At 41.6% G+C, this 14,548-nt stretch overlaps 1 protein-coding gene across 2 annotated transcripts in view; it reads right to left on the bottom strand.

The window, feature by feature from the left end:
* Window positions 1-313: 313 nt before the first annotated feature.
* LOC129107589 (rho guanine nucleotide exchange factor 26-like) overlaps window positions 314-14,548 on the bottom strand; it is a 28,943-nt gene continuing 14,708 nt past the window's right edge. For both annotated transcript variants that reach the window (XM_054620276.1, XM_054619470.1), the window contains exons 11-15: window positions 14,286-14,440; window positions 8,861-9,070; window positions 2,580-2,650; window positions 2,297-2,401; window positions 314-1,925 (exon numbers count right to left, since the gene is read on the bottom strand). In XM_054620276.1, the coding sequence (XP_054476251.1) occupies window positions 1,783-1,925; window positions 2,297-2,401; window positions 2,580-2,650; window positions 8,861-9,070; window positions 14,286-14,440 (684 nt within the window). In that variant the 3' untranslated portion in view covers window positions 314-1,782. The remainder of the gene's footprint in view (window positions 1,926-2,296; window positions 2,402-2,579; window positions 2,651-8,860; window positions 9,071-14,285; window positions 14,441-14,548) is intronic.

Genomic DNA, 14,548 nt, shown 5'->3' with positions numbered 1-14,548 from the left:
ATTTGAATTGATTTCTGATTAATCTGCATTGAATACCCAGAATGGCTAATTTATTGTTTCAAATGTTCCTTGAGGAATAAAAGTAGTATTTTTCTTTGGCCTACCTAGCAGTGGTCCATGGGAAAATACTTCTATTGATCATTGAGAGAACATGACAGGCAATTGAGCTTTTATTTATAGTGGCTGGTTTCTGCAATATAAATCTGTATTTTGGCAGACATATGGTACAATTCAGGCTGCTTTACATATTTACATGTACACAGATGATTTACAATAGTTACAAGTCCAGGAAGTTATTGAAATAAAGATCAGTTCATGCTTATATGTGTGGTATCGCTAAGCTAATTTATTTTTTCCCTGAGTGCAAATGCAAAGCTTGGTCTGGATACCCATGCCCTTCCTGCTGGATGCTCTGCCCGCTACCGTCATACCTCGCTTCATGTGGCTCCACAGTTGAGGTTGTCATTCGGGTTGGGGCCGGAGCAGTGGGCTTGATTGATGCTGTTATCACCGCAATCTGACCAAGCCATTAATTTCCTTTGGCTGGGCATGGCAACGCTAAAAAAGATGACTCACGCTGGACAATCACTTTAAAAGCAGGGGTGTGCTTCTCTTCCGGTCTCACTGTCGGCACACACAAATTTAATTCAGCCTGCCTCTGTAACATCACAGATATAAATCCTGAGGGGGGATTTTTATTTACACCCCTGGCTGGCATCTAGGGTGTGTGATATTTCAGGCTGTCCAAATCATTGAGTGGATGGAGAGAAAAATGGGATCTGTGACACAAATGTAGAGTCTGATTCATGGTGGTGACATTAACTGGTGACAAACAGCGTAAGTAGAGGACAGCTACTTGGCCCTTCTACTTAACCCGTGGATGACTTGAAATGTTACCTAGAACTGTTATTGTCATTATTAAATGAATTACGACTTATTGTGTTCACACAAAGTGTCATGGGCTTCAGACAAGTAGCGTTCATACAAAAAACATAAACATACACCGATATGTAGTTTGTTTTGTAAGTATCATTGTAATAGTTTCACTTGCCATCAGATGCTACTGAAACCACACTCCTAAACTAAACCACACACTGTAAAGAAGCTGCCAAATCCTACCGTCTTGCCTTATTATCTCTTTCACAACCAACATGTTCATAGTAACATTGTTACTGACAAAGCTCCTAATTACATGGCCTGATGATCCTCATTAGCAGAGCACACATCAGGCTGCTGTCATCTCCACACTATTATACTACTCTACCTCCTATAGCGATACCGTGGTTCCAATTATTACATAGCACATCGCTAACGCTCCAAAAATATGTTTTGGGAAAAAATAAAAAGAAATGTACAAATTTCACACCAACAGTTGTTAAGTAGCGGGGTGATGAAAAAAATTGACTCTGGCAGTGGGTGTGAAGTTTTCTTCCCAACAGGGTAATGAATGAATGTGACAGATCCCACCCACACAAGGAAACTGTCGGCAATTAAGGAAATCTTTTGTTCTTCTTCTGTATTTGCTTTGAAACTCAGTAGACAGTATGCCGGATATTTAATGGAAGCTGAGCTGAAGTCTTAAGAACTATGGCTTCATCTTTAACCCACTGTGAACAGTTAGGCAGCCTGGTCCACTTGGTCCCTGAAGGCAGGTCACTGATGGTGTTACTGAAATCAATTGTTTGGGTTCGCTTCTTTAAAAAGGAAGGTCACTGGTGAGTCAAAGGACGACCACCAGCTGAGAAAATCCCTCTGTGGTTTTAAGCACCGGCCTCATCCGGCTCACACATTGGTCTCCAACCCCTGCAGGCGATCCATCCTCTGCATGTTGCGCTCGATGGTTGCCTGGCACGTGATTGGTTGGGCACACTCGGCGAGGAACCACCCCCTTTCTCCGTCGCGCAGTCGCTCACCTTCATACCAGCCTAAGAGGAGAAATTGCAGTGACACATGAAAAAAAAAACTGAAGCACGTTATGTGTTTTCCACGTGATCCGCTTTTGATGCTCAATGCTGTCTGTTCTTTAACAGGAAAGACAGTTGCTATGGTCACCGAATAGGGATATGACCTTTGGCCTCTGTGTGTTTGTCTAGGTTTTTAAAACCACATTTTCAAAAAGGCGCAAGGTCCATTTTTTTTTTAGACAGACGGGTATTAAGAAAGACAGTTTCTGAAAAAGTGCAAGATAAAAGAACACAGTTGAAACGGGAAGGTGGAAAATGAGAGTGAGTGGAGTGAGAGAGTGAGTGAGTGAGTGAGTGAGTGAGAGAGAGAGAGAGAGAGAGAGCTTACGTACCATCATCTACCGTCTGTGAGACCAGCACCACATCAGCCACCTGCAGGGACAACTCATCCGGCTGCTTGGCTGTGTAAGTTCTGATCACCTCCACCTGCATTGCATCTACAACACAAACACAAAATCTATGAGTTACACCGGCCTTATTTGAATATATCTCAATTTACAAGCCAAATCTAGCCGAGAAAAAGACGTTAAATGACCACAAGGTGGTGCAAGAGGCCCAAAGGAGAGTTTAGGGAGCCTTTTCAGAGTGTGAATTTGAGTGTTTGTGGCAACTTACTGGTTCTGTCCTGACTCTTGTTGTTGTTGACATTCTGGCCCAGGGCACTGATCCATCGAGCACGCTCATTCCTAAAAAAACACATTTCAGAACATGAAGTTATTAAACTGTTGTGGAGCTAAAATAGTTCTAAACACTATGGGGAGTTTTCTTAACTTCAAAACTCCTAAAACTTGACAGTGCTGTGAGAGCTACACACACACACACACTCCTTAATTGTGGTTGAAGGGAGTTTAATTGTTTTGAGTTTCCATTACAGATGTGGCAAATGTTATGTCACAGCGGTTTTGAGAACGTTGGCAGTTATAAATGAACGTCACAAGCTGACGGTTATTGAGACAAATGGATCACTTAGTTGCACAGCGAGTTTTGCCTTTTCCCTCCCTCCTCTCTGTCCCCTGTCGATGAGAGAACAGAGGTTTGTTTTCAGTCGCAGAGAACGGGGGAGAACAAGCACAAGGCCGATTCCCAGGAGGGAACAGACCTGCTTTTGCTTCCCCTCCCTCTCTTGTGTGTGTGTGTGAGTGTGTGTTTCATGGGAAAGAAACAGTGGGTGGAGTCGCACAGGTCAAGTTCCACAAAACTATCCCATTTCACCTGTTCTCATAGACTTCTGAAAGGGGGGGTGGGAGTGGGGAGTGGGAGAGATAAAAGGGGGTTATGTAGGCCCCCCTCTGACTCAGCACCATTGGCTTGAATCATAGAGATAGATACCGCAGGAACAGAGAATCACAGATTGAGAGCAGGACGCTCCTCCCAAAGGGCACAAATGGACCGCGAACAGGCCAGTCCCATGAGTCAGACCTCATTATTGTGCTCCCATTTATTTATTTTTTCCCATCATGCCGTTTTGATCCTTTACCGGACACACAAGCTGTACAAATGGGGTCAACTGTATGAAATCACTTCAAACCTTTAAATAAAATGATTATCTTCAATGTGCACCCAAAATGCAATATTATGACTGATAAAAGTGTGACCTTTGGAGTCAAATGAGACACGTTACAATCTCAAATCATCACCTATCATGCTATTGACTTCACTTTGGTACCCTCTACTATGTCTAATAATGTACCCGTCGTATTAAATATTTCCTGGTGTAGTCCGTAAAATAATTGGTAATTGGCGTTTCTTATTAATATTTGGTGTGTTCCTCAACAACTGCCCATTTTATGTTATTCCTTAGTGACAGTAACATGTTGATATTTTGCATGTATAATGTTTGCCATGTTATCTTGTAGTACAGCTGAGTCTGTTGGGAATGTCATTAACTTAGCAAGAATTTGGTCACTAATCAAAGTATTGGAGACATTTTGATAGGGCGAGATGAAAGTGCAATTCATTGTGACAGTAACATGATTGTCCGGACCAAATTTCATGGCGATCCTTTGAGACATTTTAACACAAATGTGAACCTGCTGGTGGCGCTAGAGGAAAAAGGGCCTGCTAACTACTCCGTACTGAATCAGAAGTCCTTCTGACATCCTAACTGCTCTGTGGGAAAGGCATCTGTTAGTCACTGCTTTTGACAGCTGGACACACATGCCGACAGATGTGCACATACACAACACACCATCGTGACAGGTCGCTTTTCGCATGCTTCAACATCTGAAATACTTTATGGAAACTATGAATGCACATGTATTCAATATGTCGAGCACAGGCAACCACATGTGTTTGAGAAGCACTTAATGGTTATCTGTGGAATGTGAGGCACATACCAAAGGGTTCAGGTTAAAAAAAAAAAAAAAAAACAGCCTGTGAGAGTATGTATGTCTGTTTAGATGCAGGCATGTGAATACTGCATATGCACAAACGGCAGGTGATGGCCTCTTCTCTAGATGAATACAAGCCTTTTTAAGCAGTAGAGTGTAGTAACGCTCCCTCTGCCTTTAACCATTCATCCCAACGGGCAAGGGAATGCCAAAAATTCTCACTTTGCCTCCGAAAAGAAGAAAGATCTTGCTGCTGAACTGTAAAACCTCGTTCTCACAAGCAGATAAAGAGCGATGACAGCCTCTTTCTAATCTCTGCCAACTTCAAATCACCACCAGACCACTGTTATACCCCCACCCCCGACCTTTTACGCTCACTCCTATCAAATTGTTTACTCTCAACCTATTCCCCAGCTTGTTTCCATGTTACCACAGGTCAGAACGATATTCGGGTATAATTCCTTCTCCCCCCGACAAAAACATGACATCTCTCTGACCGGAAACTCCCAGGCAGAGGGGAACAATTCCCATCAGCAAGTTTCTCGTTATCAAAAACAGACTTGGTAAGATAATCAACAACTTAAACGAAAGCAGACGGAGTATAAAAAAAAATCTAAAGTAATGCCAAAGTGTGCAACAGACGTACAGACTCTCCTTCTCCGGCTGGGGCTGTTACATAACCGGTGCTGCTTTGTGTTATCGCTGCGTGTCTGACTAACAGAACTGTTTTGCTGCAGACTTCTGTAGCGGCTCTGTTTCAATAATAGAGAAGCGCAATTCATTGACTCTGGACAGAACACAACATCAGAGGGAAGACGCACTGACATGTGGGCACCAAACAAAAGGGTACAGAGAAAAGGAGGAGGACACAGACAGAAAGGAGGAGAGAATCACAGACGTCCTTGTGCCATCTCCGATCCAGCTGTCTTTTCTGAATTCCTGTTACATCATGTCACTGTGACAAAGATCAGTCTATTAGTATGCAGCGTCCTAGACCTCACACGGTGATACACAGACACAGGTATGGCACAAGCTTAACAGAACTGAAAGTAGGAATGCTCACACTGACCAGCATGAGAAGAAGTACAATTCTACGGTTTCATTTCCACAAAAAGAAAAACATTGACCCGCCTTCGGACAGAATGTGTGGAATTTCACATTGAAACCCGACTTGAGTTGCAATGAAATTCAGTGGTAAAGTAAACTATACAGGAAAAGTTTATGCAATACAGCGACTCATTTCTCCAAGCAAAATTATGCATATACCTGCTTTAACACTCATTAACAGAGGAGCCACAAAGTAGTCCTGCGATTTTATGGTCTGTCCCTTTTGTTCTGTGACAACAAGAACAAATCAGCAGGCAGTCAAATTCTGTCCTTTTTTCTATGTTCTATTTTGATAATTGAATTGCTTTTGGACTAGTGTAACAACACAAACTATTTAAATTTGACACCTACAGCTCAGATTTTTTTTACAGATTATTATATATGAAAAATAGATAGTAGCAATTTTGAGTTGTCATCTTTTGATAGACACGTTTTACAGTTTTCTCAAATTTTGTAAACTTAAAGAGTTCAAAATAATAACTAATTTCAAAGTGAAAAATATTCATTAGCAGCCCCATTCTCTTATAGCAATGTTATAGTGGCAATACTCCATATTGTCCAACCCTACCTCATTTAACTCTGATACAAGCCCAAAGAAGGGTGGATAATGTAACACCACTTCCGTGTGTCATGTTGGGTTAGAGCACTACATTTGGATGGACGGCCAAAAGAGGAGGAAGTTATTCTGGTCCTCAAAAACAAAGAGCAGACAGAGACTGCCGTCTAAAAGATGAGACACGGGACTGTGAAGAAGAGGAGGGGAGAGTAATAAAACAGGTGGGGGGAGGGATAGTCGTGGGAAACAGCCCGCTGCTAGGCAACAGCTTAAACAATGCCTAGCAACTACCGTAACAATGGCTAGTTGCCAGGTTCTCCTCTCCTCGGTTTATTCAGTGCTACAGTGAGCGGAGCGCTGCACTCACTCACAGCATTATATCTTCGCCGAGGGCCCCAAAACTCAAGCTATCAAGGGAGGGAGTCGAGGGGCTTTCCACAACGACACACACACACTGAACAATGGGTATTCATAGTGGAGACCCCCTCATGTATACATGGGCAGTACATAAGGTTCAGCGGGCAGCACATTTAAGTCATGTCACAAAGATTCCCTCCTACACAGGCCCATGACAGTCACACTTAACACTATTACTGTAGTCCCTTTGTCAGGTTTCACTTACAGACAGCATGGGGGCTTACATCTGGGGCCCAAACTGCTTTTGATCAAGAAAACTGGTTTTAAATTCCAATTGCAAATGGTAAGAATGTCACGCCCAATCCTTGGGAAGCCCAATGGGCCAAACAACATTCCACCACTGACCCAGATCAACCACAGAAGACACCTTAAAAACAATCAAATCCACATAAAGACGTGCAAACATGACAACTACATCCTAGGCTGAGAGAGAGTAAGACCAGCCGTCCTTAACGCCAGAGGCCTCTCCCTTCTGCGGCTGGCACCGGAGCTTTTAAGCGGTTCCTTCCGAGGCCAGGTGCACCTTGAGGAGCCACTGGAGAGGGTAAAGGGACAGCAGCACAAGGGACACACACAGGCCTATCAACAAACACAGAAGTGTGCAGTGGAGATGATGAAGTACTTTAGTGGTTTCCAGCCTGGGAGTCACAGGATGAACAGAAAGGGTGCCAAGATAAATACATGGGAAGAAAATCATTTCTAAAAAGACTTCTGCTACATGAAATTACATTTTCTGACATCTTCACCTATTTCTTTTCTCTTTCAGGCCTCTGAACAAAACAATGACACGCAACCTTTTCTGAGGGGTCACAAGATGACATAGCGTGGATAAAGGGATAACATAAAAGGTTTAGAACCACGGCAGTAGGTGATGCTGAAGGGTGTTAACAAAACATTGCATTTTGATCTAAATTTGAAGTATGGAGGCTGCATTAACTTTAAGTTGTTTCTTTTCATCAACATGATTTAGTTCTTTTTTTATTTGTCTGTTTCTGTGTACTACCGAGCGCAAGAAACCAGAGTCAAATTCCTTGTATGCATACATGGCCAAAAAAGCTGATTCTGATTGCTGTCACTTTGACATGTTTCTGCTCAATTGTTGACCCCCAAGAAAATGCACCATATACTGAGCTGTTGTTAGGAGGATGTTTAATTACCACTGATTGAACCTTTTTCCATTACCTTTAACAATATACATGTTAAAGCTCTAGTAAAATTGTCATATTCAAAATCTTACCGTGTTGTTTAACTTTGTTGCCACAAAATTACACAACACGTATCTGTGGAACATTCAGCTGATGCCAAAAAAAAAAAAAAAAAAAAGATTGAGAAGGCTTTGAAATAGTTAATAGACATTGAGAGGCAATGCTTTGTACAGTGGAGCTGAAACCACTCCTGTAATGAGAATACAGAAGGAGGTTCTCGAACCACACAGGAATGAGGAGGAACCGGCCCTGTGCATATGAAAACACTCTTTAACAAAGCCTTCAACCACAGAAAATAATTACAGTGAAAACTTAATGTGTGTGTGTGTGTGTGTGTGTGTGTGTGTGTGTGTGTGTGTGTGTGTGTGTGTGTGTGTGTGTGTGTGTGTGTGTGTGTGTGTGTGTGTGTGTGTGTGTGTTAGCGCTTGCCTTGTGCATTTGTGTGCACATGGACTGCAATTCCTATCGTCAACTAGAACAAATAAACCCTGTACGAAGCCCACTATATGACTGATCCTCTTTGTTTGTGCGGGTTATATAATCTTTCTAAACAACCTCGCGTTTCACTCCATTTACTGTACAAACAGAGACAACACAGCTACCGACAGGAATATCAAGAGAGCTCAAACCAGCTGACTGTATTTCTATGTGAGATGTAGGATGAATCATTTACGCTGCTCATGCAAAACATGACAGCTACAACCAGCAGTCTTTAAACAAAGAGACTTGCCTTCCCCAGAATAGATGGTTGGGTTAAAAGATGCTCAGGCAACAAAACAATTAGCCGGTACAGCCGGTTTGTGTTACAGGGTGACGGCAGACAGTACGACTAATAAACTTCCCGTTCCTAGGTCACATAAACAACAAGCAGTAAGGCTCAGGATGGGGCTTGAAAATAGATGTAACAAAATATCCCTGTGACTTGTTATGGTCCAAAAAGAGACTAAGAAATAAGAGCTAAGGAGAGGGGATAATGGAATTTTCTTCCTTCAAGTTTAAAAGGATATTAGAGCACATAAAGGAAAGATAAGGAACAAGGAGTAGTGTTTTAGGGAGAAGGACCTGAGCTGGAGACTCTGCTCTCTTGAGAGGGAAACAAACTATCAAACCTTAAGTGTACTTTGACCTTCGCATATGTATGTAAAGATAAAGCAGGGGTGATGATGTCAGAGTGATTCATCACATGCTTAACAGCAGATCTCGTACATCTGTGATTGAAACACGAGTGACACAAAAACAGCACAATAAAGAGGGACGAAGATAACAAAATAAAACACTCACAGCAACTCCGTCCCCAGGATCATGGGCACCTTTTCACCGGAGTGGTTGCTACGGAAACGCAGCCGGAAAAGATGGTTGGCGCCAGCTTGCCGTGAGCTAGGCATGCCGGCGGTGCCTCTGACCGGCGACAGGTGGAGATCCTCGGGCTGGCAGGAACCCACCCAGATCTGGTCCCTCAGAGCGTAGTCGATCACTGCGTAGCTCTCCTCGCTGAAAGACAAGCAAAGCTTTAATGAGATTTCACTGACTGTGTTTAATTCAGTGGCAGTCAAGTAAGATTTATTTCAGTCATAAGCTTTGGTGATGGAGGAAGTGACAAATGTCAATTGAACACTATAAAAAATTCTGGATACAGATGCAAAAGAACATAAATTAGACGAGGGCAATTTTCATTTTATTATTTTAAGCTAAAACTGTGTTTACTTTGAGCATCATGAAGGCAGATGCTTAGAAACTCGTTTAGCAGGCTGGTAATCTAACAAAGATGTTGAATCATCTGCTTTTCTCCGCTTTTAAAACTTTTTAAAATTATACTGTGTTGTTCATTTATTAAATGAAATCAAAATGTTTGTATACTGATTAAAATTGTTTTAAAAAGGATGAATGTCTGTCATTGAAACATTGACGAATTCATTTAAAGAATTAATTTGTATAGATACAATTGCAATTTTAAAAAAAGACAATTAAAACAAAGAAAATAGTTGTGCTGCAATAATAATTGAGAACAAAACTACATTTAAAAAATATAATATTTGCTGATTAAGTTTGTATCTGAGCCACTGCACCATCCATCCATCCACCCACCCACCTCCTCTTGCACGTCACATTTAGCCTCCTTGTTTTCAGTAGAGATTAAGTTTCATGGCACCTCAGCCATTCAACCCCTGAGACGTTACAGACTGTGTAGTTAATTTAATTCACCTGGATTAATAAATCAACTGTCACCTAATGTCTCAGATTCTGTGCCAGTCAAGAGTCCAAACATTCATCCGTCTACATGCCCTTACACTAAATCAGCCGCCCCTTGGTTTCTTTAGTACATGCCTACATTTCCCACGAGTACCTTTACCGTGACCCTGTGTCTAGCAGTACTGAGAGTGAGTAAGAAACATCTGGAGTTGATTGTGAAACATGGTACCTTTTAATACAGCACTGAACTTGGAGAAAAAGTGTGTGTGTGTATGTTTTCATAGTGCTATGAAGAACAGGAGCTTAAGTCCAGCCCACATGTGTTTCATCAACCTAAGACTGAAACAGCAGCAGACCTGAGAATCTACTGGACACGGCTAGCTTCTGTGTGCGGAACACACAAACACAAGAATGGACAAAAGGTAGCGTTTAAACAAGCAGCAGTGAACAGTGTATCTGTCCATGTCTTACTGTCTCTCTCCTTCACTTACACACACAGACACACAAACATGCGCTCAGACTCCGGGGTCATGACTGGTTGGAGAATCCAGTCACGGTCGGGAGGCTCTCAACAAGGTTCAACTGTTACCCATCAGCCCCTATTGTCCAATCAAAAAAAGCCTGTTGCCAATTACCAATTAGACTTGTAGGAAGAGGAGAAAGAGAGTTCAGGGAGAGATGGATCAGATAAAAACAGAAGGAGTAGAAGGGAAAGTGAGAACAATGTTTTTGCACTGAGGCTGCATCCAACTGTAACCACAAGCAGCTCTCTGCATCAGGCTAACCACACTGACAGAAGAGGTTGAGATTTTTGGGAAATACACATATTTGCTACGCCCAGCAGTTAGATAAGAAGATTCATACCACTCTCATTTTGACTGTTAAATATGTTGTTGTTTTTTCCAAGCTCCCTAGCTCATGCTCTTATTTTTATCAGTTTCACTAATCTCAAGATTCATCACAGTATATTTCAGTCAAAAGCTTACATCAGAGCAATTGTTGCCACCTTGCTCTATGACACAGAATCCCGGTTTTATCTCGAAATTCAATAAAGTAAACTGAAAATCAACTTAAGTATTAATAATAATAATTTAATAAAAGTATTTTTGATGTAACTTGAAGGGGATAATAAAATGGGTTGATAGGTTATATGCATTCTAAAGAATAATGTTGTTTTTTTTACAGTGCACTTAAAAATTGACTAGCCCTGAAAAAAAAAACTCAATTTATACCTAAAAGAATGGCTTTACTTTTTCAATTGAGGTGAAATTGAAAATAGTTTTTTAACCATGATACTGTATAAAAAAAAAAAAAAAAAAAAAAAAAGAAAGCTTCTTCATGTTGGGCGTCATCGTTTAGTTTCACCTGAAACATTTCAGACCTTCTGGTGAAGCAAGATCCAAATGATCCCATTTAAAAAAAAATAAAGAATACACCCAAATACTGTTCAGTAGTTTCACCTGAAACATTTCAGACCTTCTGGTGAAGCAAGATCCAAATGATCCCATTTAAAAAAAAATAAAGAATACACCCAAATACTGTTCAGTGGTAAGATAAGAAACAAGTGTGGTAAGGGTCCCACCATTTGGGCTCCTGACAGCCCTACGGGTGAAATGCCTGGAATGCCATTAACATGACGCTGGGGAATGGGATGGGTGGGGAATCTGCAAGTTTGTGGGCTGGGTATACAGTGTTGGATTTTTGCTAAATAGAGGAATGAGGTGGGAAACTATGACAAAATGTGGGAGAGAGGTGTTAGAAACTGATATAACAGACTAAAGAATCTATCCACTGTTTGGCCTCCTCAAAAGCTACTTACAAAGAAACAAACACACAAACTTCCAATGAAAATTCCTCTGCCGCTACAAACAGTGCAGGCGTCTACCACACACACACACGTCATGACAACTGTGCCAGCTACCATCTTACAAGTGTACAACCAGTTCTTCAACACACAACCTGAATCAACACTAATCCTCAGAGAGATGTTGAGATACAACTCCAAGTCAAGCATGCAGGCAGACATGCATGCACACGCACACACACACACGCGCACACACGCACACACACACACACACACGCACGCACACACACACACACACAAAAGTACAGTAGGAGTGTTGAGACTTTGGCATAGGCAAACAAATAGAGGGATGAAAAAAACGAGAACAAAAAGTGTTGGGATTATAGGCTTGCACGCAAACTCGCACACAAAGAAAGGATAGATTTAAAAAAAAACTAAACGGTCATGACTAACAAAAAAGAAAGGGAAAGGACAGAGAGAGGAAAAAAATAAGAGAGCGAGATGAAGACCTTAATAATACTGAATGTTTAGATGATGCCCAGCATCACACAGGAAAAAGGGGGGAAGTGAAGATGAGAGAGGAGCCATCTGGTGTGGACTCTGTGTTATGTAAGTGTTCCTGTGAGCCAGAGAGCAGCAGATCAAAACTTTCCCTGCTGCGTGACAATAGCCCAGTCTGGCATGGGCTTGGTTTCAAATAGCCAGTTTCATTTTAGATCCAGTTTGAAGTTGATCAAATAAGCAGATATGACAAGCTGAATCTCAGGATCTCTTATTGAAACTTTTACCTTCTCGGAAACAATATCAAATAAGTGAGCTAACAAACCCTAAGATTTTGATCTTTGAATTGAAACTTGTATTGATATTATAGTATTGTTGATTCATCTCACAATCATATTCTTGAGGAATTAATTGTTTGGTCTATTGATCACTGACAAAAAAATCCATCACTTTCCTCAAATGTCTTGTATATCCGATCAATAGTCCAAAACCCAACAATGTTTGATTTACAGCACTATAAAAACAGAGAATAGCAGCAAATTCCAGCAATGGACAACTGGAACTAGATTAGATTAGAACTAGTTTGGCATTTGTGCTTCGTAGTTGCAATTTAATTTTGTCAATCGACTTATTTTTTCAGCTCAAACCTTATAGCAATACCAATACAGGTTTGATAAGAAATTTGATTTGATAAGTGGACACAATACTGGATTCATTTTCAGTTAAATGCTTTTGAATCTCAACCATTGACAGCATACTAACCATTAGATTCCCAACCAAATACTTCAGCCTAACACTCTCTCTTTCTTCTGAATATTAAGATGTATAGTTCTATAAAAAATGAAGACATTCTCAGGTCAAAGGTATGTTTTTTTCTCTACTGTGTAAGTGCCAGGGCTTTGACCTTTGCCCACCTCCTTCTGGTGTTCATGGTACTCCTTGGTATGTATGCTTAAGAAAAATGAGACAAGAAGCAGCCGGGAGGATTCAAACACATTATTGCATTTGGCAACAACGTTTGGATAGCTGATTGTAAGAAAGAGCTATTACACCATTAAGTCTATGGCCGTGCTGGGCCTGGCGAGCCTCGTGGTACCCCTGATGTGTTTTTGTTTTGATTACTGCAGATGGAGTGCAGTAGAGTAGCGTGCCACAGCAGGGCTCCAGCACTCACCTGTAGCACAAACCAATATTATTACAGCATCCCATTCAAACGCACACACACACGCACAAATACACACAGTGATTCCGGAGTACTCCCTTTCCCTAATCCCTCTTCCAAATACAGGCCTGACACCACACGCTGCTGGAGTATGCCGTCCTGGATCAGATTCCCGGAAAAATATCACATGGAATGTTTCCTTTCCTTTTTTTTTAATGATTCTTAGAACCCGTAGTTTTTGCAAGGGGCGAGACAATCGATTCCAGACGCAGAGGGAGATGGACGGAAAGGGATTATTTATTTTTTTGGGCAAAAATAGACACAATTGTGAGTGCAAACGCACAGTGCACGCACACAAATCGAAACCACACCATTTCAAGGAAGTCATCTTTGTGGCTCGTGTCATGGTGTTCCCCTCGAACTAGAGGGAACTGAGGAGACTCACTAACAAGGCTGACAATAAGCAGGTCTACTAGCTCCAGATGATGCATGGCACCAGGACATGTCTAGACCTTGACAACTCAGAAAAACAGGCTCAGATTCATTATGCCAAGTGGCAGCAGGTTCAGGTAACTGCACCTGTTCAGCTTAATACACAACACACCCACATAGCGGGGCGGGGGAGCTTGGAAGATCAGTCTGATTAAACAGTGGATCTGAGGGTGTTCATTACTCTTAAATATCTTTCTCAACCCTGCTAATAATGTCTTCCCACTGTGACTGACGCAGCTGTTTTTGTTTCAATTGTTTTGCTTTCATTCCAGCATGGACCTCAATAATTGTTCTTTATGTGAACATGCTCATATCACAGAACAAGTTAAAACACAAGGACAATATTGCACGCCTTGCACTATTGGCCATATGCAGATCATACACTCTCACACAGTGAAAACCAAGGGATAATGGTTACACCAAGGGATAATGGTTACACCAAGGGATAATGGTTACACTTCCACCCGCAACATGTCAGAACAGGTTAGTTATGAGAAAAGCCTGCACACTTAGGCCATACACATAACAGCTATAATCAAACACAGTACCAGACTCACCTCTTCTTCTTGGTGACAATGAAGACGTCATTGAAGAGGAAGAAATAGACATGTTGCCGTGCCATCCGCTTGAGGAAGATGCCGTTGTCCTCCACAAATGCAGTCAGTTCTCCTCTCTTTACCATCCATCTGGAGGATGAGACCAGGGGGAAGGGCTGGGGGAAAAGGAGAAAGGGAATGTGAGGAAATGGAAATAGCAATACATATAACCATATAAAGTATTTCAAAATGTCAGAAATGTTAGTGCTGTCAGGAATTTCTGA

Source organism: Anoplopoma fimbria, chromosome 1, assembly GCF_027596085.1.
Source record: "Anoplopoma fimbria isolate UVic2021 breed Golden Eagle Sablefish chromosome 1, Afim_UVic_2022, whole genome shotgun sequence".
NCBI classification, from domain to species: Eukaryota; Metazoa; Chordata; class Actinopteri; order Perciformes; family Anoplopomatidae; genus Anoplopoma; species Anoplopoma fimbria.
This window is presented reverse-complemented; position numbering and strand designations above follow the sequence as displayed.